The sequence below is a fragment of the Mirounga angustirostris genome, unplaced genomic scaffold (genome assembly GCF_029215605.1).
Source record: "Mirounga angustirostris isolate CCGP_5_RB_7025 unplaced genomic scaffold, mMirAng1.0.hap1 SCAF_3, whole genome shotgun sequence".
Classification (NCBI taxonomy): domain Eukaryota; kingdom Metazoa; phylum Chordata; class Mammalia; order Carnivora; family Phocidae; genus Mirounga; species Mirounga angustirostris.
The window spans coordinates 158,597,299-158,624,650 of NW_026991711.1; the positions used below are offsets into that span (position 1 = coordinate 158,597,299).

The 27,352-nt window shown below is 37.9% G+C and overlaps 2 protein-coding genes across 4 annotated transcripts in view; both read left to right on the forward strand.

Moving 5' to 3' along the window:
* Positions 1-27,352, forward strand: part of PLCL1 (phospholipase C like 1 (inactive)) — a 365,254-nt gene that overhangs the window by 163,226 nt on the left and 174,676 nt on the right. The window lies entirely within an intron of this gene.
* On the forward strand, positions 10,127-11,466 carry LOC123838524 (HIG1 domain family member 1A, mitochondrial-like; the record flags this gene model as incomplete). The annotated part of the gene is made up of 1 exon (XM_045867480.3): positions 10,127-11,466. A coding segment is annotated over one exon (258 nt), but the record flags the coding sequence as incomplete, so codon positions are not given.

Consider the following 27,352-nt stretch of genomic DNA (forward strand, 5'->3'; position numbering starts at 1 on the left):
TAAATACCTATAGTGGATTGCCTTTGTTGTCTATCCAGCACTATCCTTTGCTTTCTTTTGGGAACAGTGCCTCCTTACCTTTGGGAATGGCTCAAGCTTCCAGTGGGCACTGCTTCATTCTTTATATGACTCTTTCCTACTCCATCATTTCTCTTGTCACCACAGTGGGCCACAGTGGACTGGTCAATAGTGAGCATCTGACTCAAGCTGGTCCTTCCCCTGAGATTTTCAAATGAATTAGGAAAAATTTCCTTTGGGCTGGGGGAATTTATAATGTGTGAAACCCGGGAGCTTCTGATAACTAGGTTTGCTGCCCCAAAAAGGAAACCAATCTACAGTGAAAGGGTCAGACTGTGGAGAGAAGTATACTTCTTGCAGTTTGAGTGTTCAGTCCCTTAATAACGTAGATACTTTAGTATGCTTCCTATATATTTTTACTCTGCTTAAGCTGATCTAACTTTGGTTTTTGTCACTTAGCAAAAAGAATCCTGATGAACATACGGGCACTGTATGTAGGAAAGATGTTTTATTAAAGGCTGGCAGGTTGGCATCAAAGTAACTGAGGTTTTTAACCCTCTGAACTGGTTGGTTGTTGGATATGACTGAGGGACATGGACTTGGGTTGGTAGAAGTCCCATTGATTAAGTGATTGATTGTTTTCTGATAAATATTTAACGGTCCACAAGGCCAATCAAGAGACTTAAAGACTAATCAGTCTCTTTTGGTTGGTTAGGACAGTTGTCCGAACTCATTCTGTGTGGTGAGTGTTCATGATCAGTTTACTGGGACTGATTGGACCCTATCACTGTGTTTCCTGCCTGAGCAAATAGGTCCTTTCTGAAGCATGAGTCAGGACAGCCTTGGAGTATACCCTTGAGGCTCCTTATTGGCAATATAGTCAAGTAGTGAAAGTTTATGTCCTGTCTTAAACCTTCCCAGCTCTAAGTCCATACTTTCTTGCTGATGAGCCAAAGAATGTGATAAACTACTCTCTGCTTAAGTGAAATTCATTGATAATGGCTTATTTTGTTTCCGCTTCCAGTTAGTGCTTACCTTTTAATTCACTGGAGCAAGCTACTTGTGGATTTAAGGTATGATAGTAAGAAAAGGGGAGAAATGACTTTTTTTTGTGGAAGCAGCACCCAATTATCAGTAGGAGAAGCCATTAAATTTATCAATGCTGAAATTCTTCCTAGTGATGAGCCTCTCATAGAGCATGACCCCTCTTGGTAAATAGTATTTTATATCTTATATGTATTCTGATGTGGATCCTACATTATTGCTTTTATGGGAATGAGTCATATTTCCACATAGTATAATAATATGTACCATTTGTAGAGAACTGCCATGTGCTAGATACTGCTGGTGCTTTCGCACACTTTATCTCATTGAATGCAATCTTCGGAACAGTGTTATTTTATAGGAGAGGAAAACTGAGTACAGAGAAGTTAAGCAGCTTAGCTAAGGTCGTCCATTTAATAAGAGGGCATAACTCAGAAGACACCCACCAATGTTGTGTTTTCATATTGGGCTCCTTGTCTGTAGAGTTACCTCCTTACCTGCCTTTTTAGGTGGGGAGTGGGCAGTGGTTGCCGTGGTAATCCCAAGGGAGAAGAAGGCCTCTGGCAGCTTGCATTGATCATGATCTAACCCAGCTATGAAGGAGTCTTTTTTTTTTTTTTTTAAGATTTTATTTATTCATTTGAGAGAGAGAGAGCACAAGAGAGCACAAGCAGGGGGAGAGGCAGGGAGAGAGGGAGAAGCAGTCTCCCCGCTGAGGGGGGAGCCCGACGTGAAGCTCGATCCCAGGACCCTGAGATCATGACCTGAGCTGAAAGCAGATGCTCAACCATCTGAGCCACCCAGATGCCCCTGGAAGAGTCTTGATATCAAGTAAGAATCACTAAATCCTACACACACACTGAGTGCAGGTTGATTATCTCCTATTTTGATCAGAGGTTAATTCCTTGGGTTATTGAGAATTATTAGGTAGTACCTTATGGTGATTGAGTTACTGACAGAATTTATGGGTTTCTTAATAATTTCTTTTGATTCTAATTCCTAGAGGCATTTCATACCTGAAAGTTATAAATGGACCAGAATTATACACTTGCTTAATATGTTAATATATCAATGATCAGCATTTCACCACTAACTCCATTTTATTTTATTTTTTAAAAAGACTTTATTTATTTGAGAGAGAGGGAGAGACAGAGCATAAGCAGGGGGATGGGCAGAAGGAGAGGGAGAAGCAGACTCCCTGGTAGTAGGGAGCCCAATGCAGGACTCTATCCCAGGACTCTGGAATCATGACCTGAGCTGAAGGCAGATGCTTAACCAACTGAGCCACCCAGGTGCCCCACCACTAACTCCATTTTAGAGGCATCTGGATTGATGTACTGATACTTTCCTACTAAATTCAATTAGATCTATAAGGATCAAAGTCTTTTCTAAGTGTTTTATTATATTTTCTAAGTGTTTTTAATAGTACTTTGTGTATTCCAGAGTTGGTTTGTTTTTTTTTCTAATGTTGTCCCATTTTTGCTAATTTCCTAAGTAGACACCAATGTCATAGTAGGATATATCTGCGTGAATCTTGACTGGTCCACAACCTAGAACTAGTACACAACTCCATGAGGGGACAAAAAAGCTATCTTGCTCTGTGTGTATGTGGCTGGTCTTTTATTTTTCTGCCTTGTGTCCCAGTATATGCACTGGGGCTGGTACCCCATCATTTGGGTACGAATAGTTAGAATTGAAGGCCTGTGAGAGAGCTTTGCCATACCAGCTGTAGGACCTTGATCCTCATTTTTAGACCTTAGAATGAGGTGACTGAGAGAAATGATCTGCAGGTTTCATTCCAACTGAAAAGCTGGAATTTTCTAATGCTGGAGAACTAGAGATTTGTTTTCTGGTGTCTGATCACAAAGCTTTTTGGAAGTAGAATAAAACACCACAAATTATGTTGTTCACTGTGTTGGGATAGAAATTGAAGTCAGGAAGGCCTGCAGAGAGTCTCAACTTAGTTTCTCAGATGGCTTGCCCCCTCTTTCCTTCAAAATGATGGGGAGAGATTTTTAATCTTTATCATTTTGACATCTGTGGTTTCTTTAATGAACAATCATCATAGTGGGTGTCAAGAACTATGTGGTAATTTACAATTATTCTGTGGCATCATGTAATATGTGTGCATCTTGGGAATAAAAGCTTTAGAGAAATTTTTTGGCTAAAGTATGATTACATTCAGAAAGGAGGAGCTTTGTAAGTGATAGCACCTCCAGACTTCTATGAATTTCATGTTTAAGTTCATTAATGGCAGGAACTGTTTTTGGTAGTCTGCAGTGTGCACTGTTCCTTTGTCCTTCTATATGGCAATAATGGAAGAGCTTTTGACAGGTGATAATGGTGATTTATTTTAATTTAGAGGATAAAAAAGTATTGAAAGAAATTTTCTCTCTGAGAAGAAACATTTGAGAAATCTCTTAAGGATTTGGGAATGGTATGTCAAGAATTACTATACTAAAATTGGGAACAGTTTCTAATTCCTATGGGAATATATATATATATATATATATTTTCATAACATATATGTTCATTTTCTAGGTGTATATGCTAACTAAAATCAGAACATTCTACATTTTAGGAACAGATATTACTTCCATTAATCTTTTCCTTCATTTTCATAACATATATGTTCATTTTCTAGGTGTATATGCTAATTAAAATCAGAACATTCTACATTTTAGGAACAGATATTACTTCCATTAATCTTTTCCTCCCCATGCCTATACTCATTACTTTAATTTGGGTATATATCATTCACTCTTCTGGATTATTGTAGGAGTCACGTTGCTTTTCTTCTGGCTCTCACCCTTTTCTAAATACTACTTTGTATCACATAGAGCAAACCAGCTATAATCAGATTAAAGCCTTAAGTGGCTTCCTACTGTCTAGCAAATAAAACCCAAACACTGTAGCTTAGCAATGAAGATCCTTGATAGTCAGGTGGGATTCCAGCCTTGTCCACCATAACTCTCCAGCCAGTACTCTGTGTCCTAGTGGATTTGACTACTTGCTTTACTTGGTTGTTCTGTTTTTTTCTTCCACAGACATTTGCTTGTGCTACTTCTTTATATATTGGCTTCCTTCCATCTTATAATCAAGTCAAGCTTGACTGTCCAGGCCTTCTCAAAAACCCTTAAATTCATTCATTCTTTCTAATTCACTTCCATTAAAGTAATCTTTCTTTCCTTTAACTCTGCTAGAATATTGAAACTCAAACATTATGATTATTCCTTTGTGTTACTGTTGTTTCTTACATACATATTCTTTATGTTATGTCCTTTGACTAGATTCTAACTTTTGGGGGCAGAGACCATGTCTTTTGTTTTGTTTTTTCCTTGAACAGTACCTTGTGCAGGGTTGGCCTTGGTTAACTGCTAGTTGAATGGGCCAGTGGATGACTGGTCCTGGCAAAACCCCTTCCCTTGCTGCTTCTTTATTCTTGCTTCTTTCTTTGATTTAGAAATCTCTCACTAATGTGAAGTTGGTGAGTTTTGTGTGATACTGGGGACATGTAGATGTGTTAGTCTACCCTTAGGCTGATAAATTGTAAACACTGGTATTCTAGTCCTGAATCTAGTCCTCAGATTGCTGATGTTCTCCTGTTCTCAGATCATCTCCTCTACAGGAACAGCCACTTCACTCTTGGCCCATCTGGCCTCTGCTCAACCAGGAGTCACCCTTCTGGAGAACCCTTCCTCCTGATTTAAGTGCTAAAGGGGAGAATAACAGTTTTTATACCCAAAGCTTTATTTTGCCCACATCCTTATTTTCTTGGGCATATTCCCTCTCTTCTAAGTCAAATCCTGCCTGTTGAAATTGTTGGTTTCCCTTATTTTTATTTTTCACCTTCAATCAATTCCTTAATTGTGCCACATAGTTCTGCAAAATATTTCCCATGTTTTTTTTTTTTTTAAGATTTTATTTATTTATTTGAGAGAGAGAGAATGAGAGAGAGCACATGAGAGGGGGGAGGGTCAGAGGGAGAAGCAGACTCCCTGGCGAGCAGGGAGCCCGATGTGGGACTCGATCCAGGGACTCGATCCAGGGACTCCAGGATCATGACCTGAGCAGAAGGCAGTCGCTTAACCAACTGAGCCACCCAGGCGCCCAATATTTCCCATGTTTTAAGTTGTCTTAAAGCAGATCCACTCTGTTAAAAGATGATTTTTGACCTTCTCAAATTCAAACACAAAGAGACCCAAGTTTTTATATCCAGTTCTCAATGATCAAAAAGACTTCCATATTTCTGGCCTCTCTCAATTTTCTCTCATATGGCTTCCCTTTACTTGTGTGCTAGCTCCTGTATTTGGGTAAGTTCAGTTTATTAGCTGATAACTGCTCTCTGGTTAAGAGTTTGGTGGGGTAAAAAATTAAAATACAAGTGAATTGGACTTTTTTGGGGGAGAGGCATGGAGATCATTTAAATATTCCACGAGTCCATATTATTTCTAGCTTACTTTTTAAACTACTGTGTGTATATTTTTCTTTAGATAGTATCATGACAATTTGTTAGTGGAAGAAGGTTGGATCAAAGCCATTATATTAGTGTTAAAATTTAATTCAAGAAATAATTTATTTTGAATAAGTATAATGGAGGCTGTCTGACCTAGGGGCTGGAGAGCTAAAACATAAATAAAATAAGCATCAACCCTTACAGAAATAGAGAAGAGATCAGTGGATTGCAGAAAGACCATACTACCTAAGAATATTTCTGTCTTCACGCTACATGGTGCACATATACAGCAGACTCTCTGTTATGTGTTATAGCCAAATGTGGTATTCATGCTAATAAAATATTTTAATCTCCAGAAAGTTATTGTAAATATTACACACAAATCACCAAGTTACAAAGAATTTGCATAAAATGAAGCACTGAGCATCTAACCACACTGATTTTTGCTTCAGAAAGTAATTCAAGATCTTAAAGTGCCACTGTGATCATCACTATAAATATTGATTAGCATGATACTGAAATTGTGCCAAAACACCTGTGATGAGAGAGTTTAGTAGTAATTCCTGCCATTAATTACATGCTAATTACGTGTAAGTGTTTATAACCTTTTGTTGTTCAATCCTCACATCATCTCTATCACTGGCCCAAGGTCACTCACATAGCTAGTAAGTGGTGGGGTTGGGCTTCAAACGCAGGGAATTTACCTTCAGAATCCATGCCCTTAACCACTAATCTGCATTGCCTCCTAATTACTTCAGTGTTTTCAAATTTTAGTAGGAATTGGAATAATCTTAGGGAACTTTCAAGATGCAGATTCCTGGACTAAACCTTAGAGACCTGGATTCAATAGATCTGGAGCTAGGCCTAGGACTCTGCATATAAGCAAGCATCTACATGATTCTGTAGTGCTGCAATTACACTTTGAGAAATACTGTCTCAGGTTTTTATTGTTTATATACATACACATAGGCATATCTGTAATGTCTTCTCTCACTCCACCAGGATTACTGGTCTAGTACATATACTGGAACATATTCTAGGCAGAGTTAGAACAATTCTTCCTCCGACCTGCCCCCAAAGTAGCTATGTGACTTTGGCCAAATCATTCATGTTAGTCAGGGTTCTTTCAAGAAACAGAACCAGTAGGATGTGTATATATATATATATACACACACACATATATACATATATTTATTATAAAGAATTGGTTTATGTGATTATGGAGGCTGGTGAGTTCAAAATCTGTAGTATGGACCAGTGGGCTTGGGACCCAGGAGAGCTGATAGTACAGATAAAGTCCCAAAGCAATCTTCTAGAGAACCTTCCAGAGATCTGGAGTCTTCCGGCTCAGGGAGACCACTCTGTTCTTTTCAGGCCCTCAAATGATTGTGTAAGTCCCACCCACATTATGGAGGGCAACCTGCTTTACCCCAAATGCACGGATTTAAATGTTAATCTCATCCCAAAACATCCTCCAAGTTGACACATAAAATTAACCATCATATTACTCAATTTCTCTGGGTTCCATAGGTAAAGTCTCTTCTGTAAAATCATCAGGGAATTGAACCAGGTGATCATAACTATGTAAAAGAGGCACCAAATGGGTGACAAATGAGACACACCCTGACAGCTGATGGCTTTAGTTTGTGTCACCCAGAGTTGTCTCAGCCAGTGTTTTTTAAAATTTGAATTATTGGTAGTTGCTAACAAATTTTACAAGAAAATCTGTATTTCTGGTTTCTTAAAAAAAATGATTTGGCAACATTGTATGGCCACAATGTAGCTGAGTTACAGATGTAACTTGTAGGGGAATTTGCTACCTCTTTGTATCTCACTCCCTGTGTCTCACTCGCTCAGCCCACAGCTTGTATTTCTGTGAGCTGCTGAGCCCGGATAAGCATTTGAGTTTTTGACCATTGCCTTCCAACTACTAAACATTTGTGGCAGCTCCACCGCCCTGATTAAAAATGAAAAAGGGAGAAGTAGGATTTCTGAAACAATTGAAAGCTTATGCCAGGAAATCACTATTTCTTCAATGTGTGCAGTATGGTTTATCACCTCTCCCAGGGTCACCTTCTCTGGGCTCCTCAGATCACTAGCTTCTTTTGAATTAACAACAGGGATGCTTTTATATTCTTGTACACCTTCTTGGTAGGAGATAATAGAAATTGTGGAATGGGTTCTTCAGTCACTGAATAGGGTCGACCAGATTAAAAAGATGGAGGAACATTGATGTAAAAAGAGAACCTGCTACTTTTATATGGAGTTGAAATAGTTTAAGAAGGAGTTTCAATGTGTGGGTTATCTTTCCCATAGCAAGACTGGCTTTATAGGAAAATAGAATGGGCAGTTGTTTAATAGTAAGATTTCAAAGGTAAAATAACCTTATAACTTCCCCAGTTGCTCTCTGAATGCTGAAATTACTTCAACCAGGACAAAGCCTTTTATTTAATAATGGGAAAGAAAGCAGAGACCTTTGAGAATAGCAACACAGGGCCTAAGGAACAAAGTGGTGATATTAGATCCATATTGCAAATACATTTTGATGGGGGACTAGGGAAAAGATGAAACCCAGGGGCCTCATAGATCTGAAAATAGTTGAGGGAAAAAGAGTTCAGTAAAGAATTTACTTTACCGACTACTTAGTATGGCTGGCCCAGCCACATCTTTTTTTTTAATTTCCTTTCCCAAGTAAACATGCCTATGGCCACTTTTTTTTTTTTTGACAAAATATGTATAAATTGCCTTCAGGACCTTGAAAATTAATTCCATCAGGCATATGGTTTGCAAACATGCCCTCCTTTTCTGTGTTTTAAAAAAAATGTATTTCAGATGTATAGCATTATTATGGTTTCTCTAGAAGTCATCCTTCATAAAAGTAATTCAGGAATGTTAGAATCTTTGTCAGTTTCTTGGCAAACAGTATTCAATTATATATTCATGCTCCTCTATAGGATGCACAATTTTAGAATTATTCTGGAGTGTTTCCAAATTTTATTTTGGAACTCAGCATTTGGCTATCTTTATTAATCCTAATCAATAATAGTTTATAATAGTCCTAAATGTGTTAGCTGTAAATCGCTGCTGTATTCCATTCAGCAAGAGTGTTCTTGCTGTTCCTTTTCCCAGAGCATATATTCAGGTATTGACTTTCATGTGCCGGGGTTTTTTTCTCTGATATTTGGATTCCTGTGGATAATTTGTAAGAAGATCATCCAGAGAGAGAATGCCTAGGTTTTAATGTCTAATGTTAGATTTTCCACTTGGGAGACATACGCTTGCCTCTAGATTTTCCATTCTTAGAATTTCCTATTACTTTTTCTTTTCCTTTCTATTAATTTTGAACATATTAAGGCCATCATTTACTCTAGCCACTTGCTTATTTTCATCTTGAATAGATTTGTAGTTTTCTTATTTTTAAATCCACCTAGTAGTTTATTTCTAAGTCCCTTTTCCTTAAGTCATAGAAAGAGAAATATTATACTTAGCAGAAGTTTTATGCTTCCTATACTGTCTTTTGGAGTAATTTTAGCAAATTACTGACTATAGATCTTAGAAGTTTGCTTATTATGCCATTCTGTTAGGAACTGTAGTCTTGTTTGGTTCAGAGACAAAATAAGCTTAGGTCCTAAGGCTAGGGCAGTTTTTTCCTTCCAACCAGATAATAGTCTCTATATGAGAGGTGGTTTAGAAATGAAACTTCAGACCTCAGGGTTTTTTTTCTGATCTACAAGGATAGGTGATAATAGTGCTTTCTCTTGGCTCAAAGGCTGGGATACTTCCTGCCTTTTCAATTCCGGTAAAGGTTGGGAAGTAGGAAGAAATATATTGTATTTTGAAAAAATAAATAGATGGACTTGGAGGAAGACTATATTTGTTAAAAGTAGCCATTCTATTATAATTGGAAACATGAATAACTTGTATTTGACTAATAGAAGTGATTAAACTGTCCTTGGAATTTATATGGCTTAGTATATAGTTAAGTTTTTCTTTTTAAATGAGAGAAAAAGAAATTGTAAAAGACTCCATGTTCTCAGAATAGCTTGCAGATAATGCCTTTATCTTCATTCTTGTCCTCCTCCTTTTAAAGATACATAAACACAAATGACAGGTAGGATGTCAGTGGAAAAACCACCCAGTGGCCCCATGAGCAGACTGCTGAAGCTCAGGTCACCACATGCAGTTCGGGGCATTTAAAGAGAAGTAATATACATATGGTTTGTCTGTGTTTAACCACTTGATTAATCACAGGTGGGTTATCCCCAGTGGTTTTCAAATCTCTGGTTAGTTTTTTTTCTTCGATTCAGAGTTCTTCTGAACCACATGTCATTGTGTGCTGACTAATGCCAACTAATTTCTTATACCAGGCTAGTGTCAGTTTGGGGCAGAACCAAACTTGGAAGAGGAGGTTGCTTCTCCAGCTTGGAAACGAGAAGGGCAGAAAGTCGAGCAGGTTCTGACATTGTGGAATCCTAGGGAGGACTGGTCCTTGCAGCCTTGGCAAAAGCTGCTTTACTACTATGTGGGAGAATCTCCCTTTATGTTAGAGGTTTTGTTCACTTTCTGTTCACTTGTTGATAACTGTCCTAAGCTTCGAAGTAACTTGGGTGGTATCATTCTAGGAAGGAGGATTCTTCAGTCACTGTGTCAACCAGCACAGATGTTTCTCTTTCCTCCTATGATGAAGATCAGGGATCTAAACATATCCAGAAAGCTAAAGAAGCATGGGGTTTGCAGCAATCGTTGCATATGTCTGCTCACCTGATCCACATGTGTGTGGCAGCCCAAGGTTTTGTTGTGGGAGCAATGACCCTTGGTATGGGCTATTCCATGTATAAGGGATTCTGGGCAAGACCTAAACCTTAGAAGAAGAAAAGCTGTCTTGGTTTCATTGGTGGTGCTTGCTTTAGTTAGGCATCTCATATTGAGTTTATATGTTTATGCTGAAAATAAATCATCTGAATGGGTCAGACAACAACATGGTAATTTAAATATTGGCTTCCTTTCTTGCAGGTTTGATTTGCCTGGGAACCAAATTACTACTGACTAGTTAACTAGTTAGGTCATTCAGGGGAGTCAAATTAGCACAAAAGAAAGATGTCACTTTTAAATGTACTTGATAGTGGTAAAATATGCTCCTTCTTAAACTCTTCTGATACAATTAGTTATAAAGAGGACAATATGCCAATCCTGAAGTACTCCCAGTTGCTTTTGATGTTATGTAGAAATCCTGTTTAATTTAACTTTTTTCTGCCTGTTTTGCAGACTGATTACTTCAGTTTTTAGGGCTGGTTAGCTCTTAACCCTTTCAAGAACAGTGCATGGAATATAATATTATAAGCTTCCCCACAACTGAAAATATGTGTATTTAAACCAAATCCCAGTTAGGTTTTTCTGTAATTGCAGAGTTATATTTATGCTGCTGTTGTATTAGAATAATTTTTAAATGGCATCTTGAAATAGAAATGTGTATTTTAAGTACTAATGCAAAGGTAAATGAAAAACGCTTTCTAAATGTATGAAATTTGTTTATTTTCTCTGTAAGAATCATTAATGTTAACAAATTACCTATAGTTGAAGTGATTAATGATTTACCAGCAAGGTTTTGGTCAGACATTATACACAAACTTTGGTATACTCTAGAATGCTTTATTACATTTGTGAAATTTTCTTGTCTAACCTGAATTTACATTCCATGGTGATAACATGGTAAATGTAGTGTTAGTAAAGTAAGTGAACACATCAAAAAAAAAAAAAGTAACTTGGGTATCATTAGATACAAAATGACAACTGGAATAAATTCTAAACTGAATAGTTAGAACTGAAATAGTCTGCTCTTTTTTCCATTTCCTTTGTTAATTTATTTGGGGGATTTTTTTTTTTTTAGGATTTTATTTATTTATTTGAGAGAGAGAGAATGAGAGAGAGCACATGAGAAGGGGGAGGGTCAGAGGGAGAAGCAGACTCCCTGCCAAGCAGGGAGCCCGATGCGGGACTCGATCCAGGGACTCCAGGATCATGACCTGAGCTGAAGGCAGTCGCTTAACCGACTGAGCCACCCAGGCGCCCTATTTGGGGGATTTCTTTAGTGACTCTCTGATGATTTGCATACATATTCATTATCTACTTGACAATTAAAAAGTTGGTCAGAAAAGTTATCTCTCCCTCATGATCCTAAATGAAAAGGTAAGAAACCCAAAGGAAAAATTATGTCTTCTCTCTTGGCTTATTTTTAATATTAATACAATGTCGGTGCTCTTTAAATGCTGAACTTTGTAATGCATGTGTACTTTGAATTATTTTGTTCAATAGAGAGAAGCGTGGAAAAAAATTATATGCTTCCTCATGTAGCTCAAAGGCCTGATCCATCAGAGCTAGAAAAACTATAGTTGTCTTGGGTGACTTTCAGTTTCTCCCTTGTTCTTGTAAGGCTCACTCTCTTCCACACACTAATATTCTCTAACAGTTCCTACTGGTGATGTGTGTCTGGCTAAGTAACTTCTAGTGAATGTAGCCATTATTGAGCTTAATTGTCTTTCACTTATTCCAGTGGCATTCTATTACATCAAGATAACTTACAAGTCTAATTTACCTATGTGGATATTACTTTTGTTCATTACATTGTGCTCTAGAATTTCAAGGCTCTGAAATTATTTTCTGCTTTTTAGAAGTCCAAAAATCAAGCTGTTTTCTGTTATCTTCTTTAATTTTCACAAGGAAATTGGATTAAGTTGGATGGACCTCTGGCCTTGGGAGAGCTAAGCCCAAGCGGTCACGTAAAATTCAGACTATGGAGGCCCCAAGAGGCTAATGTAGAGGTTCGAGCAAGGTGAATACATAGCATAAAATTATCAGAGACCTCCTAATAATGATAATAATGAGAAACAGCTGTCATTTGGGGGTACTTACTAGGTTTTGGACTCTTTATATCTATTATCCTAAGGTAATCAGTTGGGAAGGTAGGATACAGTTCAGACTCCTATTCTTTGCATTGAAGAGCTTTCAGCATATCATAGCAGCAACTTAGCTTTCTAGTTTTCATTTCCATTCCTCTACTATCAATTATCGTATCTGGTCTGAATGGTCTATTTATGGTTCCCTACAAACATACCTTGCATTTTTTTTTTTAAAAGTGGTTTTATTCACATATAATTCACATAACCATGCAATTTACCTATTTAAAGTATATAGCTCAGTGTTTTTTAGTATATTTATAAAGTTGTACAACCATCAGCACAATTTTAGAATATTCTCATTACCTCCTCCCCAAAAAACCCCATGCTCATTAGCAGCCATTCCCTTTCTCCTCTCCACCCACCCTTCTATAAACTACTAATCTACTATCAGTCTCTATAGATTTGCCTATTCTGGTCATTTCGAGTAAATGGAACCATACTATCTGTGGTCTGGTCTGTGGCCAGAAAGACTGGCTTCTTTCACTTAGCATGATGTTTTCAGAGTTCATCCATGTTGTAGCATGTGTCAATACTTCATTCCTTTTTATTGCCAAATAATATTTTATTGTATGAATATACCATATTTTTTTTTCCAGTCATCAGTTGATGAACATATAGTTTGTTTCTACTTTTTGGGTATTATGAATGTGCTGCTATGAATATTCATGTTCAAGTTTTTGTGTGAATACATGTTTTTATTTTTCTTGGGTATATACCTACGAGTGTAAATCCTGGGTCATATGGTAACTCTGTGGTTAACCTTTTGAGGAAGTACTAGACTGTGTTCCACAGCAGCTACACCACTTTGCATTCTCATCAGCAGTTCCTGAGGATTCTAATTCCTCCACACTGTTGCCATTATTATTATCTCGCCTTGTTATTATCTGTTTTTTTTATTATATCCATGCTAATGGGTGTGAAGTGGTATCACATGGCGATTTTGATTTGAATTTCCCTGGTGACTAATGATGTGAAGCATTTTTCCATGGGCTTATTGATCATTTGTATATCTTCTTTGGAGAAATATCTATTCATAGCCTTTGCCCATCTTCAAAATGGATTTGTGTTTATATTATTGGGTTATAAGAGTTATTTATGTATTCTAGATAAAAGTCCCTAATCAGTTATATGAGCTTCAATATTTTCTCTCCTTCTATGGGTTGTCATTTTAGTTTCTTAATGATGAAACACAAAGGTTTTTAATTTTTAATGAAATCCAATATGTCTATTTTTTCTTTTTTTACATGTGCCTCTATTGTCATAATTAAAAAGCCATTGTCTAGTCTGGGGTCATGAAGATTTACCCCTCAATTTTCTTCTAAGAATTTTATAGTTTTATCTCTTGCAGTTATGTCTTTTACTCATTTTGAAATTTTTTTTTTGAGAGGGAGGGAGTGACAGAGAGAGAGTGAGTGGGGAGGGGCAGAGGGAGAGGGAAAGAGAGAATCCTAAGCAGGCTTCACACTCAGCACAGAGCCTGACATGGGGCTTGATCTCACAACCCTGAGATCATGACCTGAGCCGAAATTAAGAGTCGGACGCTTAACCAACTGAGCCACCTAGGCACCCCACTAAATTTTGTGTATGGTGTGAGTTAGGGGTCCAATGTCATTCTTTTGCATATGGATATCCAGTTGTTTCTCCACAATGTTGCATTTTTGAACTTTTATTTATTCCCAGAATGCTCTTCTGTCTTCTTTTTGGCTGTTGAAATCCTTGGAGTCAGCTCACTTTTGCTTCCTAGAAGTCTTTTGACCACCTTAAGTTAAAGTGATTTCTCTCCTTTTAACTTACCTTTTCATGGGTATGTACCTTTTCTCTCTGCATAACTAGAGCCCAAAACTATACCTTATACCCTCTGTGGCTTATGAAGTATCAACTGATCAGTGTCCCTTAATGCACTATCAAAGTCAGTGGAAGACTGGAAGAGTAATGGGCTTTGGTCCTATAATTCTGATGTTCTTAATAGTTTCATGTGTGACTATGAGTTGCAGGAGGTTATCAAAGGTGTCACAGCTCTTTCATGTTGATATCCTGTAGATTCTTATGAGCTTATTGACAATTATGTTAAGTACATTAACAATTCTAGTTTATACTGCATTTTATTTATTTTTTTAAATTTTTAAAAAAGTTTTTTATTTATTTGACACAGAGAGCGAGCGAGTGAGAAAGAGAGAGCAAGCACAAGCAGGGGGAATGGCAGGCAGGGGAGAAGCAGACTCCCCACTGAGCAAGGAGCCTGATGTGGGGCTCAATCCCAGGACCTGGGATCATGACCTGAGCCAAAGGCAGACGCTTAACTGACTGAGCCACCCAGGTGCCCCTATACTGAATTTTAAAGAATAATAATATTGATATTTATATAAAGCTTTCAGGATTTGGTAAATAATTTCTAATATTTGCTTTTTGTGTGAAGAGAATTTGGGAATAAGGTCTCGTATGAAAAATTCTATGTTATTCATATTCATATTAGATATTCTTATTAGATATTCTAATATTCATATTAGATATTCTTACTATGAATGTCTAATATGCTTTTACCTTCAATGATTGACAGAATGAGACAGTTTTTGTAACACTGTAGATTAGTGAATATTCTGCAAATTGGTGTTTTTTTCCTGAATTATACATTGGTAACCCTGCCATTTCCTGGTTTAATAGAGAATTGTCTGCCAGTTGGTTTCTCAGTGAGGATGTGGTTTAGGGAATAAGGTTGTATTTCATGAGAAATTCTGTAGGTTGTTTTGTTCCCTTTACTGATCGATAGAATGGGATATGTCTTATGCGCATATGGCAGATCAGTAGATATTCTACAAGGTGTACTTGTTTTTTTCTGAGGTTTATAATACTGAACCACCCACCTATGCAGACATATGAGGACAGGTCTTCCATGAGGTATTCTTGGGAAGGTGGCATCCACAAGTTCTACATTCCTTGATACTTTAAAATCCAATAATCTCACAATTCTGTAATATATAAAATATTCCCAGATATAACTAGCTCCTTTCCAAATGGCCATGGGAGCCTAGAAGAGCAAAAGAGGTCTCTCAACCAACCAGTCTCTCAATAATGTCACAAGATTTTGCTTAGGAAATTGAAATTGTCTTTTTGTTACTATGTTTTTTCATTGCATTTCTTGTTCTGGTGGTTTCCAGAACAGTGCAATGTTAGTAACTGCAGGCTACTTCCTTCCTTACCCCTTTCCGAGATATTAGAATGGTCTGGGTGATCTGATGACTGGTTCAGAGATGGTTGTTTTATTATCTCAGAGTGAGTGGTTTAAAAAGACAATTTACACAGAATTACCCTCAAAGTGTGTGTGTGCATTTAGTATATATATTGTACTCTGCATTTTTACAGGATGTGTGCAGTGGAATTTGTACTCTATAATACAGATGAGATATCTGGTTTCTCAAGGCTAGCCTCTGAGTTAATTAGGTGGAACTGTCTTCCAGATGTGTCAGATAGTTCCAGGCAAGTAGTAACTATTTATAGTTGCTTCTCCATTGGTGCCAGAAGTAACTTTGCTCTCCCCTGAATTCCCTCAGCATTTTATCTGTCTCTTGCTGCTCTCATCACCTTCCACCCACTGTTGTAGCTTAGCTCTAGCTATCTACTTTATCTCCCTGTTTCCTTTTCACATAGTTTGACTCACGATGTTCACTTAATAGATGTGGTAATCACTGGTGTTGGACATCAAATATTCCAGTTCTCAGCTTTCTGGGCAGGTGATAGGATCATACTTTGCACCGCCTTTGGCTACGTGACTCGCTTTGGCATAGAAGTAATGCATGTCACTGCATTTAAATCTTTTTTTTTTTTTTTTTTTTTTGAGAGAGAGAGAGAGAAACAGCACGAGAGGGGATAGGGTCAGAGGGAGAAGTAGGCTCCCCGCCGAGCCGGGAGCCCGATGTGGGACTCGATCCCGGGACTCCAGGATCATGACCTGAGCCGAAGGCAGTCGCTTAACCAACTGAGCCACCCAGGCGCCCCGTCACTGCATTTAATAGCCAGTGTTCAAGTCTACTTTTCCTTCCTCTTAACTGTGATTGTGTGATGGGATGAAATCTGAGTCTCCGAATGACTTCCAAAACCAGAGCCCCCTGTTGACCAGCAAAAGACGTGTAGTTTGAGTAAAAAAATATTTTTAGTGCTTTAAATAGTTGAGATGTTGGGGTTGTTTGTACACATCATAACTAGCCCATCCTGACAGATGCACTAGATCTGTACTTCCAATACAGTAGCCACCAGCCATATGTGGCTATCAAACCCTTGAAGTATGGCTGTCCAGTTGGAGATGTGCCATATGTATGAAACACATACTGGATTTTAAAGACTTAGTATGAAAAAAGTATGTAAAAGATCCCATTAGTAATTTTTAAATGTGGTTTACATGTTGAAATGATATTTTGGGTATAGTGGGTTAAATAAAGTATATTATTAAAATTCATTCCCCCTGTTTACTTTTTTAAAAATTATACATGTGATTGTATTATCTTTCTGTTGGACAGTGCTGCACTGAACCATAAACTTATTGAAGACAAGAGCTCAATCTTTCACTCTTGTTCTCCTACAACATCCCACAGTATCTGGGATATGGGATATGGTAAATAAATATAAGTTTAATGAGTGAACTATGTCTCCATTTATATTTAGTTTAACATTAATGCAGTATTCACCATGAAGCTTATTTGTATCTTTGTGTTTAATAATTTCCTCTTTTAGTTCCTTTAGCTAAAGAATAAAAATGCTCAATCTTTTTAAACCATCAGAAAATTGAATGCTATGCTTTTATGTTGTTTGTGTTATGTTAATGTTGTAAAATGTTGCACACTGCAAAAATGCTGGGATTATGGTTATTAAATATGTGACCTAATCAAAATTTTAGCATGGTTAATCCCAATGGCCAGCATTTTTATGTCATTGTAAAAATAACCAAGAAGTCCCTATTTGCTTAGTCATATTGTGACCTTTATTTATTTGCCAATGTCATCCATTTTTGTTATTTATATTATTGTTTTGCCCTTTGTATGAGGCCTTATGCTACAAATCAAAAGGAAACAGGGAGAAACAGAGCACCCTGAGAACCTTCTGCAACAACAAATGTGGATGACTCCTTATATGAGGAAGCAGGGCTTTCAGGTTCTAGATGAATGAGACAGAAAGCAAAATAGGTGGTGAAAGAAGCCCTTGAAAGTAGCATGTCTTGGGGCACCTGGGTGGCTCAGTCAGTTAAGCATCTGCCTTCAGCTTAAGTCATGATCTCAGGGTCCTGGGATGGAACCCTGAATTGGGGCTCCCTACTCAGCTGGGAGTCTGCTTCTCCCTCTCTGCCCCTCCCCCCAGCTCATTCTCTCTCTCTCTCACTCTCTCTTTCAAATAAATAAATAAAGTCTTTATATAAAAAAAGTAGCATGTCTTTAAAAAATAAAGAGTGGAGCATAGGGAATATAGTCAATGGTATTGTAATAATGTTGTATGGTGACAAATGGTAGCTACGCTTGTGGTGAGCTAGCAAACTTAGATTTAGGCTTAAATGTAGACTTGTCGAATCACTATGTTGTACACTTGAAACTAATGTAAATGTGTGTCAACTATACTTCAACCAACAAACAAAAGAGTAAGCTGAGACTTTTAGGGAAAAAAAATGGGTGGAGGAAACACGAAGTAACAAAGATGCTAGAAAAAATTATAAGCACTTAATAAATTATAGCTATTGGCATAGGATTGTATGAACCTGGAGGGAGTTATGGAAGGACATATACTAGGCTATTCTATTGGCTCAGAAGGTACAGGGGAAGGAGATAGATACCTCCATCAAAAGAAGCAAGGACTTGTCTACAAACCAATTTATATATAATTTGCACAAAATCCTATGTTATGAGTACATGCAGAGAAATACATATGACAGGGTGGTTACCAAAATATTAGTGATAATTCTCTTTCTGGGTGGTGGCTGAATTTTGGATAATTTTACTTTCTTTGTTATACATTTGACTTCTTTTCCCAAATGGGCATTTTGTTTAATCAGTAAATAATCTGATCTGGCATTTTTGCATTTATGACAAAGTTTAAAGTTTAGGACAAAGTTTAAGGATCCAATCAGAAGTTGTCTCTATTAGTTGTATTCCATTGAAATGACTGTCAAGTTATTATACATAAAAAAAGAGAAGTAATTAGAAATGTATTAAATAAATGTTTTCATTTCAGTTACCAGGGACTATTTTAAATGCACCTATTAATAGGTGTGGTAGCCTCTTCCATGAGTTAGCCCTGAATTTCCTTTCTAACTGACAAAGTGAAGTAGCTGGTTCAGATTATGGAAGCATCTTATCTGAAAGTGAACATTTCTTCAGAAAGAAAGAAAATGCTTTTGTAAGATTATAAAGGATTTGGGAATTATGCCATGAGGGCACATGCTGAGCAATGTAAGTTTTTGAGGCAGGGTGCCAAGTTTTGTCAAAGAAAGGCAAATATGGGGTTTGTTTTGCAGTATCTGGAAAATTTGGAACTCCCAATTTCTTGGAAAATCTTTCCAAGATAAATTTAGTGTGAAGACATTCTACTTCAAAAAATTACATATAGCAAGAGGAAAGTAAAAACAAAGTGCAACAAGATGTTAGATGAGAAAAGGAGGTTTTTCTCCTCCCAAAGAGATTGTGACCTTGTTGAATTCAGTTTCGAGTCTGACAACCTCATAGAAAACATCCTTGTAAGGTTAATTTTGCTAACTCCTGAGTAAGGGCAAAGTAAAAAAATTATCTTTCACCATCAGTTCACTTTTCTTCATCTTTAAAAGTGTGCAAAAGATGAGGTGTTATGTATTCAAAAGCATTCTGAATCTCTGGGGGTTCCTGAGCAAGTCATTGAAACTTTCTGGGTCCCATTTTTCTCATTTGTCTAATATGGAGGATTTGGATTGTAAAACCTGCTATGTTTTCTCCTAGGTTTTATTTTTTAAAACAAAATGAAACTTTTTATGATTTTTGACATAAACTGTTTGATGTATATCAGTAAAAAAAGATTTTTTTTATTAAGGTTTGGTTCTTCTATGATGTGAAAAGCCCTGTGGGTGAGTTTATAGTGTTGCCTAGAACTATGACATCCCCCAACGTCCCTTTGAGTTTTCCACACACTTTGAAAGCCTCTGCTTGGTTGCCAGAAGGGTCATGGTGATTGACAGGGAGAATCCAACCGATACGGGTTCATGTCTGTATCTACAATATGGCTGTCCAGACTTGGAGACTCAGAAATACTCACTCCATCTCCGGGTAAGTATCCCTTGCCCTCAAGTCTTCTTGGAAACACCCTGCTGATGGTGACTCTGCCTGCCTTTGGTAGGACATCTGCTCAGGTTCTTGGAGAAACACAGTCTGGGCCTTTATCAGGCAAGTCCCAGCTGCTCTGAGAGGCTCCTGGCCAGAACAGTGCATATAGGTATGAACTCTGGAGCCACAGAAGACAACACATGCATTTTGCTCTGGGACCATTTCTCTCCATTCCTCTTCATCAGCTTTGGAGCTGGTAGGAGTCAGTCCAGGAGATTTTTGAACAACTTTTGGAGGTAAATCCCAGGTGACCTTGAGACTTGACTCTCTGAAGGAGGGCATTTTAAGCCTGCCTGATGTGTTTACTGTACTCCAATTGAAGAAAACTTGTGAATGGCTTTTTCATTAATACTGCATTTATTGAGTGCCTACCAAATGCCATCTTGGTGACAAATATGAAAAAACAAAACAGGATAACGCAATAAAGACTAGGAGATACTAATTAAGGAACTAATTAAGATTGGGATAGCTTCATTAAGGAGATAGCATTTTCTCCCTGGTGAAAAGAAAGAGCCAGCCATTAAAAGGTCTGGTGTTAGGATATTTCAGGCAGAGGGACTAGCCTCTGGAAAGATAGGTTGAGCTTCGTATGTTCAAAGAACAGAAAGAAGCCCAATGTGGCCAGAGTACACTGTGCTGGAGAGAATGACAGGAGTTGAGGTCACAGAGGTTGGCTGGTGTGAGGTCAGGTGAACCTTGTAGGGAAAAGTTTGGATTTCATTGTAAGAGCATTGTGAGGGTTTAAGCAGGAGAAGGACACCATCTGATTTGTGTTTCTCATGGTTCCTCTGGCTATTCGGTGGAGAATGGATGATTGGAAGAGTATGGAGGAGGATTAGGGAGTTAGTAATCCAGTAATCCAGGTAAGAGATGATGGTGACTCAGACAAGATTAGTGGCGACTGAGAAGGAGAGAGATGTCATGGCTTTGGGACATATTTTAGGGGAGAGTCCATGAGGCTTTTAATGGATGCTTATAGGAGAATAAGAAAAAGCACAAATCAAGGATGATTCCTTTGATTTGGGCTTGAATAACTGGGTGGATGGTGGTTCCATTTACTGAGGATGGAAGATCTGGAGAGGGACTGGTTTGGAAACACATGAAGAATTCTGTTTTTGCTGTTAAGTTTGTGCTGCCCATTAGATATTGAAGGGGTGATGTCAGAGAGGTCGCTTGGACCTCATTGGAAAGGCCCAGACTGGAGATTTAAATTTGGGAATCATTTGCACTGACCTAGTATGAATTTTGAAAAGCGAGATAAATTACGGGACTGGCTTATAATTTTCTCTTGAGTGTGTGCTATTTTCAGTCAGGAAAAAAACAAACAAACGATCTTTTATAGAATGACATGGTAATTATTACTTATTGCTTAGGCTTTTTGTAATCATTGATTATCAGACAGAATAACCACATTGCTTTTATCTGATAATTAGAGTTAATTTGCAAGTACTGATAATAGGCTGACTCACTGAATAAACAAAATACAGAGCACAAAGTTTGTCTCCACAATCATGTGGGTGAAATTTCTCTTCATGTCTTTGTAGGCTCAGTGTTGCTGAATTCTTGAGAGTTTAATTCAGAATTTTCATTGGTAAGCCAATGGCTTTATTCTCTAATAATATTGTGTACTTCAGGAGAAACACTTTGGGGGAAATTCTTATCCCCGCCCCCCACTCACCCTCATCTGAGCTGTACCTTTGAAAGCTGTTTGCACTGTCTGACCTAGAAGCTTGGAAGCCAGCTGTGATAATAGAGATGCTTCACCTTATTGAGTGTCCACTAAATGTCTGTCACGATGCTGGGTGTTTTGTGTAGGCTATCTTGAAATTTTACTAACCCCCCTGCAATGTTGGCATTTTTATTTCCCTTTTAATGGTGAGTAAACAAAAGCTTAAGGTCACGTGGCTAGTAAATGGCAGAGTCTGGATTCACTTCTACATCTGTCTGGTCCCAAACTTATTTACAATTTATTCTGCCAGGTTGTTAAACTACCAAAATTCCCCTTAGTTTATTCTCCCAGCCCTGTTTTCCCCTATCAACCCTTTTATATCTTTCTAGCCAACTACTCAATTAGCTACCACCCACATTTCTTTTTTTAAAAATGGTCACCAGAGATGCACATGCCCGCCCTGTGATACTTCTGCTTTCTATCTATATATTTCAGCCCCTGCCATACCTGCCTTCTCCTCAACCCTGCCCTTCTTCTACATTCTAGGATTCTATTAGTTAAGCAAACCTCATGTTCTTTAGTCTTTCCCTTCAATGTTTCCCTATACTCTTGCCAAAACTCAGTCTTGGCCTCATTCTAAGTTATAAGTTCCTGAGCCAAATCCGTCCCTAGTGGTCACTTCTTCCACTTTCTCTGGCTCTCAGATTGAGGAGCAGGGGTCAGCAAATTTCCTGCTTCCCATCACAACTAGACTATTGTTTGCTCATTGTCTCTCAAGAACTTGTGTTTTGAACTGTCCTCTATTGTTGTATACCACACTTTTTCTATCTTATATTCAACTCACACCTTCTGCTTGCTTTTCTCCCCATTGAGAGCCTGTTTTTGTAGACTTCCTCTCTTCTAGCATCTCAGGAACTTAAGCCCTTATCTGCTGTTCCTGCCCCTGGCTTCACAGATCTCTGGCCCCTCGATCTTAAGCAACTTTATCTCTGTGATACTCTTGCTCCTTATAGGCACTGCCACACTTCTCATTTGAAATGGTCTTCTCAGATGATTTTGGTTATGGGTCTACCTCTTCTCAGTCTTCTCTCCTACTGAATCTTGGCTTTATTCTCATTGTAACAGCTGCTTGCCTCATCTATTGCCCTTACATGCCACATTGGCCTCACCTGCCTTCCTGTCCATATGGACATTTTGGTCCACCATTTAAACTCAGGGCTTGCTAGTTTCATGGCCTTCAGGTTCTGGTTCCCATGTCTTACTTTACTCGCTCTGCAAATCTATAATTCTGAATAGACTCCACCATATGATTTCTTTACTCCTGTTCTCACATTACTGAGCTAAAAAAAAAAAAAGTCATAAACCTGTTTTTTTTTTTTTACAATAAGGAAAATTTATTATAACACTTTTGCACATAGTCAAAAGTCCCATGGTTAGTTAAATCAGTGACTCATAACATCATCAAAACCTGGGATCTTTCCATTCTCCCCCCACCTGTTGTTCCTACTAGGTTAGCTTCAGTCTAACCAGTTATCTTTATGATTACAAGACAGCAGCTGCAGTTCTGGGGGCCATAGAGAAATAACACTCAGCAGAAAAGTTGGTATGATTGATCTTGCCACAATTATCAACCCACAATTAGACTTCTGACTTTATTGCAATCTCACTGCTAATTAGCTCCCACATGTGTTCCCCAATGGGACTAGTCTGAGTTTTTTCCAATCCCAATCTTATTAAGACTCAACATTTTCTCCCTTATCTGTTCCTATAGCAATACCCTTTGGTCCTATCCATTCACTCCATTTTACCTACCCCCTGATAAGTGACTCTTCCTGAAGCATGGTGCTGAGTATGCTACCTTTTTCAACACACTTGCAGTGGATCCCTCAAGTTCAGACTCCTTTGTGTGACATTCAAGATCCATTATGACCTGGCCCTATACTACATTTTCAATCTTAACTTCCATTACTCCTATTCATGTACCCAATGAGCCAATCAGACTGAAAATTCCTGATCATTCCTTCAATGCTCCCAGTTTTTTTTCACCTCTATTTTTGTTCCATTTTTCTGAAGAGGACATCCCCTCAACTCTGCAAATGAAATTACTACACACTTTAAGGTTTAACTCCAGTGTTACTTACTATAAAAGCTTTCCTGATTTCCCTAATTCCCAGCAAGAAATTACAGTCTTTTTGGAATTTTGAAGTTAATTATTTTTGACATTCTTTATTTTGTATGATTATTTTTATATACCTCCATGTCAATTGGTCTGTAGCCCCAGTTTTTAATATTTCCCACTAATATTATTTGAACAGTTCTTCAAGTGTTTGGTTGTTTTAGTTGTTGTTTAGACTTTTTTTTCTGGCCTCTGATCCTAGTATCTGCTATGTGCTTAGAGGACATCCGGCTTTGGGGCCCTCTGGGACTGTACATAATTTTGCCTGGAAAAAGCCCAAACACTATAACAAAAATTGTTCTCCTGGGTATTTAGTTCTATTGATATGAGGTTGTTTGTGTCTTTTCAGTTTTATTTATTTATTTATGTATTTATTTATGATTTTATTTATTTGAGAGAGAGAGAGTATGAGCAGGGGGAGGAGCAGAGGGAGAAGGACAAGTAGACTCCATGCTGAGCATGGAGCCCAATGCAGGGCTTGATCCCATGACCCTGAGGTCATGACCCTGAGATCACAACCAGAGCTGAAACTGAGAGTTGGATGCTCAACTGACTGAGCCACCCGGGTGCCCCTGTCTTTTCAGTTTTAATAAAGTGTTTTAATTTAAAAACATAGCAAAGAATATTTAAACAAGTATTATCAAGTTAACATTGAGGTACCCAGTTTTTTTTTTTTAAAGATTTATTTATTTATTTATTTATTTGAGACAGAGAGAATGAGAGAGAGAGAGCACATGAGAGGGGGGAGGGTCAGAGGCAGAAGCAGGCTCCCTGCCGAGCAGGGAGCCTGATGCGGGACTCGATCCAGGGACTCCAGGATCATGACCTGAGCCGAAGGCAGTTGCTTAACCAACTGAGCCACCCAGGCGCCCGGTACCCAGTTTTTTTTAAACATTACTTAACTATATTGATCTTATCTTTAAATCTGTCTCCTTCTCTCCATTCATACTGCTGGTACTTCATTTCTGATGCTCACCACCTCTCTCTGCCACTAGTTTCTTCCTACTGCTATCTGTCCACAGCAGAGTTGTCTCAACCCCCAAAAAATCTTGTGATGCCACTTCTCTGCTTATACACATTTTCTGATTCTCTGTTGCTTCTAGAAGTAAGTCCAAATTCACTTGTGGGACTTTAAATTCTCTTTAAATTTCCAGTTGCCTTCCTCATGATCTTCTGAGGCCTGAAATATCCTCGTTTCTTACCCCTGCAAATTCCCATTGATCATTTAAGACAAGCTCAGATATTACCTTGTCTGTGAGACTCTTCCTGCCATCCTCAGAGAGTGGCTCCTTTTCTGTACCCTTCCTTCCTTCCTTCCTTCCTTCCTTCTTGTGTTGAAATCCAGGTGGTGAAAAATACTGGTATATAACACATAAGTCTTTATTTTATTGTATTTTTTAAAAACATTTCAAGTTTTTATTTAAATTCTAGTAAGTAACATATAGTGTAATATTAGTTCCAGGAGTGGAATTTAGTGATTCATCACTTAGATATAACACCCAGTCTTTAAATATGGACTGTATGAGGCTGTACAGGGAAAAGTACAAGAAAATGACAATATAGAAGGATTGGTTGGGATCAAATCTGAAAACCCTGGAAGCATTAGAAATACTTAGTGCCTGATTAGATGTCATGGAATGCAGAAACTGGAAGAAAATAGAATAATCCCCAAATTTCTGTCTTGAGTGACATAGTAGGTATATGAACATCCACAGAGATAGGAAATAAAAGGAAAGAGGAGGCCAGGTGGGTAGTATGAGCTTAGTTTTGATGTACCTCTAAGATATCTGAGTGGACATGTTCAGCGCACAGTGGGATTTGTGGATTTCATCTGAGCTCAGGTGAAATAAATTTCTAGCTGGTTCCAATAAGCAAAAGGCAGTTGATGTATACCTTTCTTTTGTTTCCATACCAAATTGTAACATAATTATCTGTTGATATGTCTTGGTTCCTTCATAAAGGCACAGACTCATTATTCCATCTGGTATCCTATCACATTCTTTTGTACATAAATATTTAACATGAGAGAATGAATGTGTGAGTTCACTTAGCTGTGCCTTAATCATGAGTGATTGAAAAATGTATTAAGTCATTTAGTAAATAATTTATTGAGCACCTTCTATGTACTTGGCAGTGTCCTTGACACTGGAAATACAGCAGTGAAAATGACAGTGTGGGGACAATAAGAAAATAAATAAACAAGATAATAACTGATAATAGCTAGTACTACAGAGTTTTTATTATGTGTCAGGCCCTGTTTAACATGAATTTAAAATGTTAATCCTCACAAAATCCTATAAAGTAGGTGGTAATAAGTTCAATGAGGGAAATTAAATAGGGTAATACAGAAACAAGTGACTCCGCCAGAGGTGGTAGTTCAGTACTTTGGTTGGAATGGTCAGAGAAGGCTCTCAGAGGTTACATTTGAGCTGAGCTGTGAAGGAGCTAGCCATCAGGAGATCTGGAGGAGGGATGTTGTATGCACAGTTCAAGTAAATTAAAAATCTTCTTTTTTTTTTTTAAGTGCTAAAAGAACAAAAACTTTTCTTAAGCATTGAAGTTACATTCACTAGCCTTAAAATACACCACATTTCCATCCACCTACAATCAATCAAACCAGCAGTAGTTCTTCCTGTACAATGTGAGGTTAGGTCAAATGATCTTCCAATGTACATTAAATCACCCACTTAGCTCCTGTGGGTGGGGATTGGGGAATTACACCTACCTTTCTAAGCACTAATGTATGACAAAGATCCTCTGGGAAATTATATGAAAATAGATGTAAAGAAATGATTCTGACTAAACGAAGTTTGGCAACACTAAATCATAGAGGTTATGTCTGCTTTATCTGCTCAGATTACATTCTTAATGAGAAAGTTCTCAAGAACAAGCAGTGATAAGCCATCCCTTTTTTATTCATCTTTTCCCTCAGCTGTATAGGTATTTTGCAAAGAAATCATATTGACACATAACATTTACTCCTTGTCAACCATTTAGGGCAACTCTGAAGACTAGTTGTTGGAAATGCCTTTTATTTTCCTTCCTGTTCTCAGATAGAGTTTCTTTTTAAAAAAAAAAATTATTTACTTTTGAGAGAATGAGAAAGAGAGAGAGGAGGGGTAGACAGGGAGGGAGAGGGACAAGCAGACTCCGTGCTGAGTCCGGAGCCCGACTTGGGGCTCCATCTCAGGGTCCTGAGCCAGAATCAAGAGTCTGATGCTTAAATGACTGAGCCACCCAGGCACTCCTTAAATAGAGTTTTTGATGAGAACATGATGGCTAAAAGTAGAGAGGAAGTTCGTTAAGGGCCTGAAATGTCTGTCTATTCCAGAAAGGAGATTCCACTTTCCAAAATGAATTTATCTGTAATAATCAGTAAAATAAATCGATGTGGAAAGACCTCAGATGAGGGGCATGATGAAAATTAGTACCATACTATAGGAAAGAAGCTGAAAAGAGATATTCCAATCCAGTGGCCTCAGTTTACAAATGGGGAAAGGCCAACATCTTTTCAAAGTCACAGCCTTGAAGTAATGGGATTCTGGATAGCATTTCCTGGTAGACTTTTGAGTTTACCTAGCATTTTGGATTTATAATCTTATCTGTACATTTTGATCATTTTAACTTAAATAAGAGGCTTTGTAATATTGTCATAAATTTTAAATTTAATTATATTATTTTGTCTTAAAGAACAATGGCTTCATT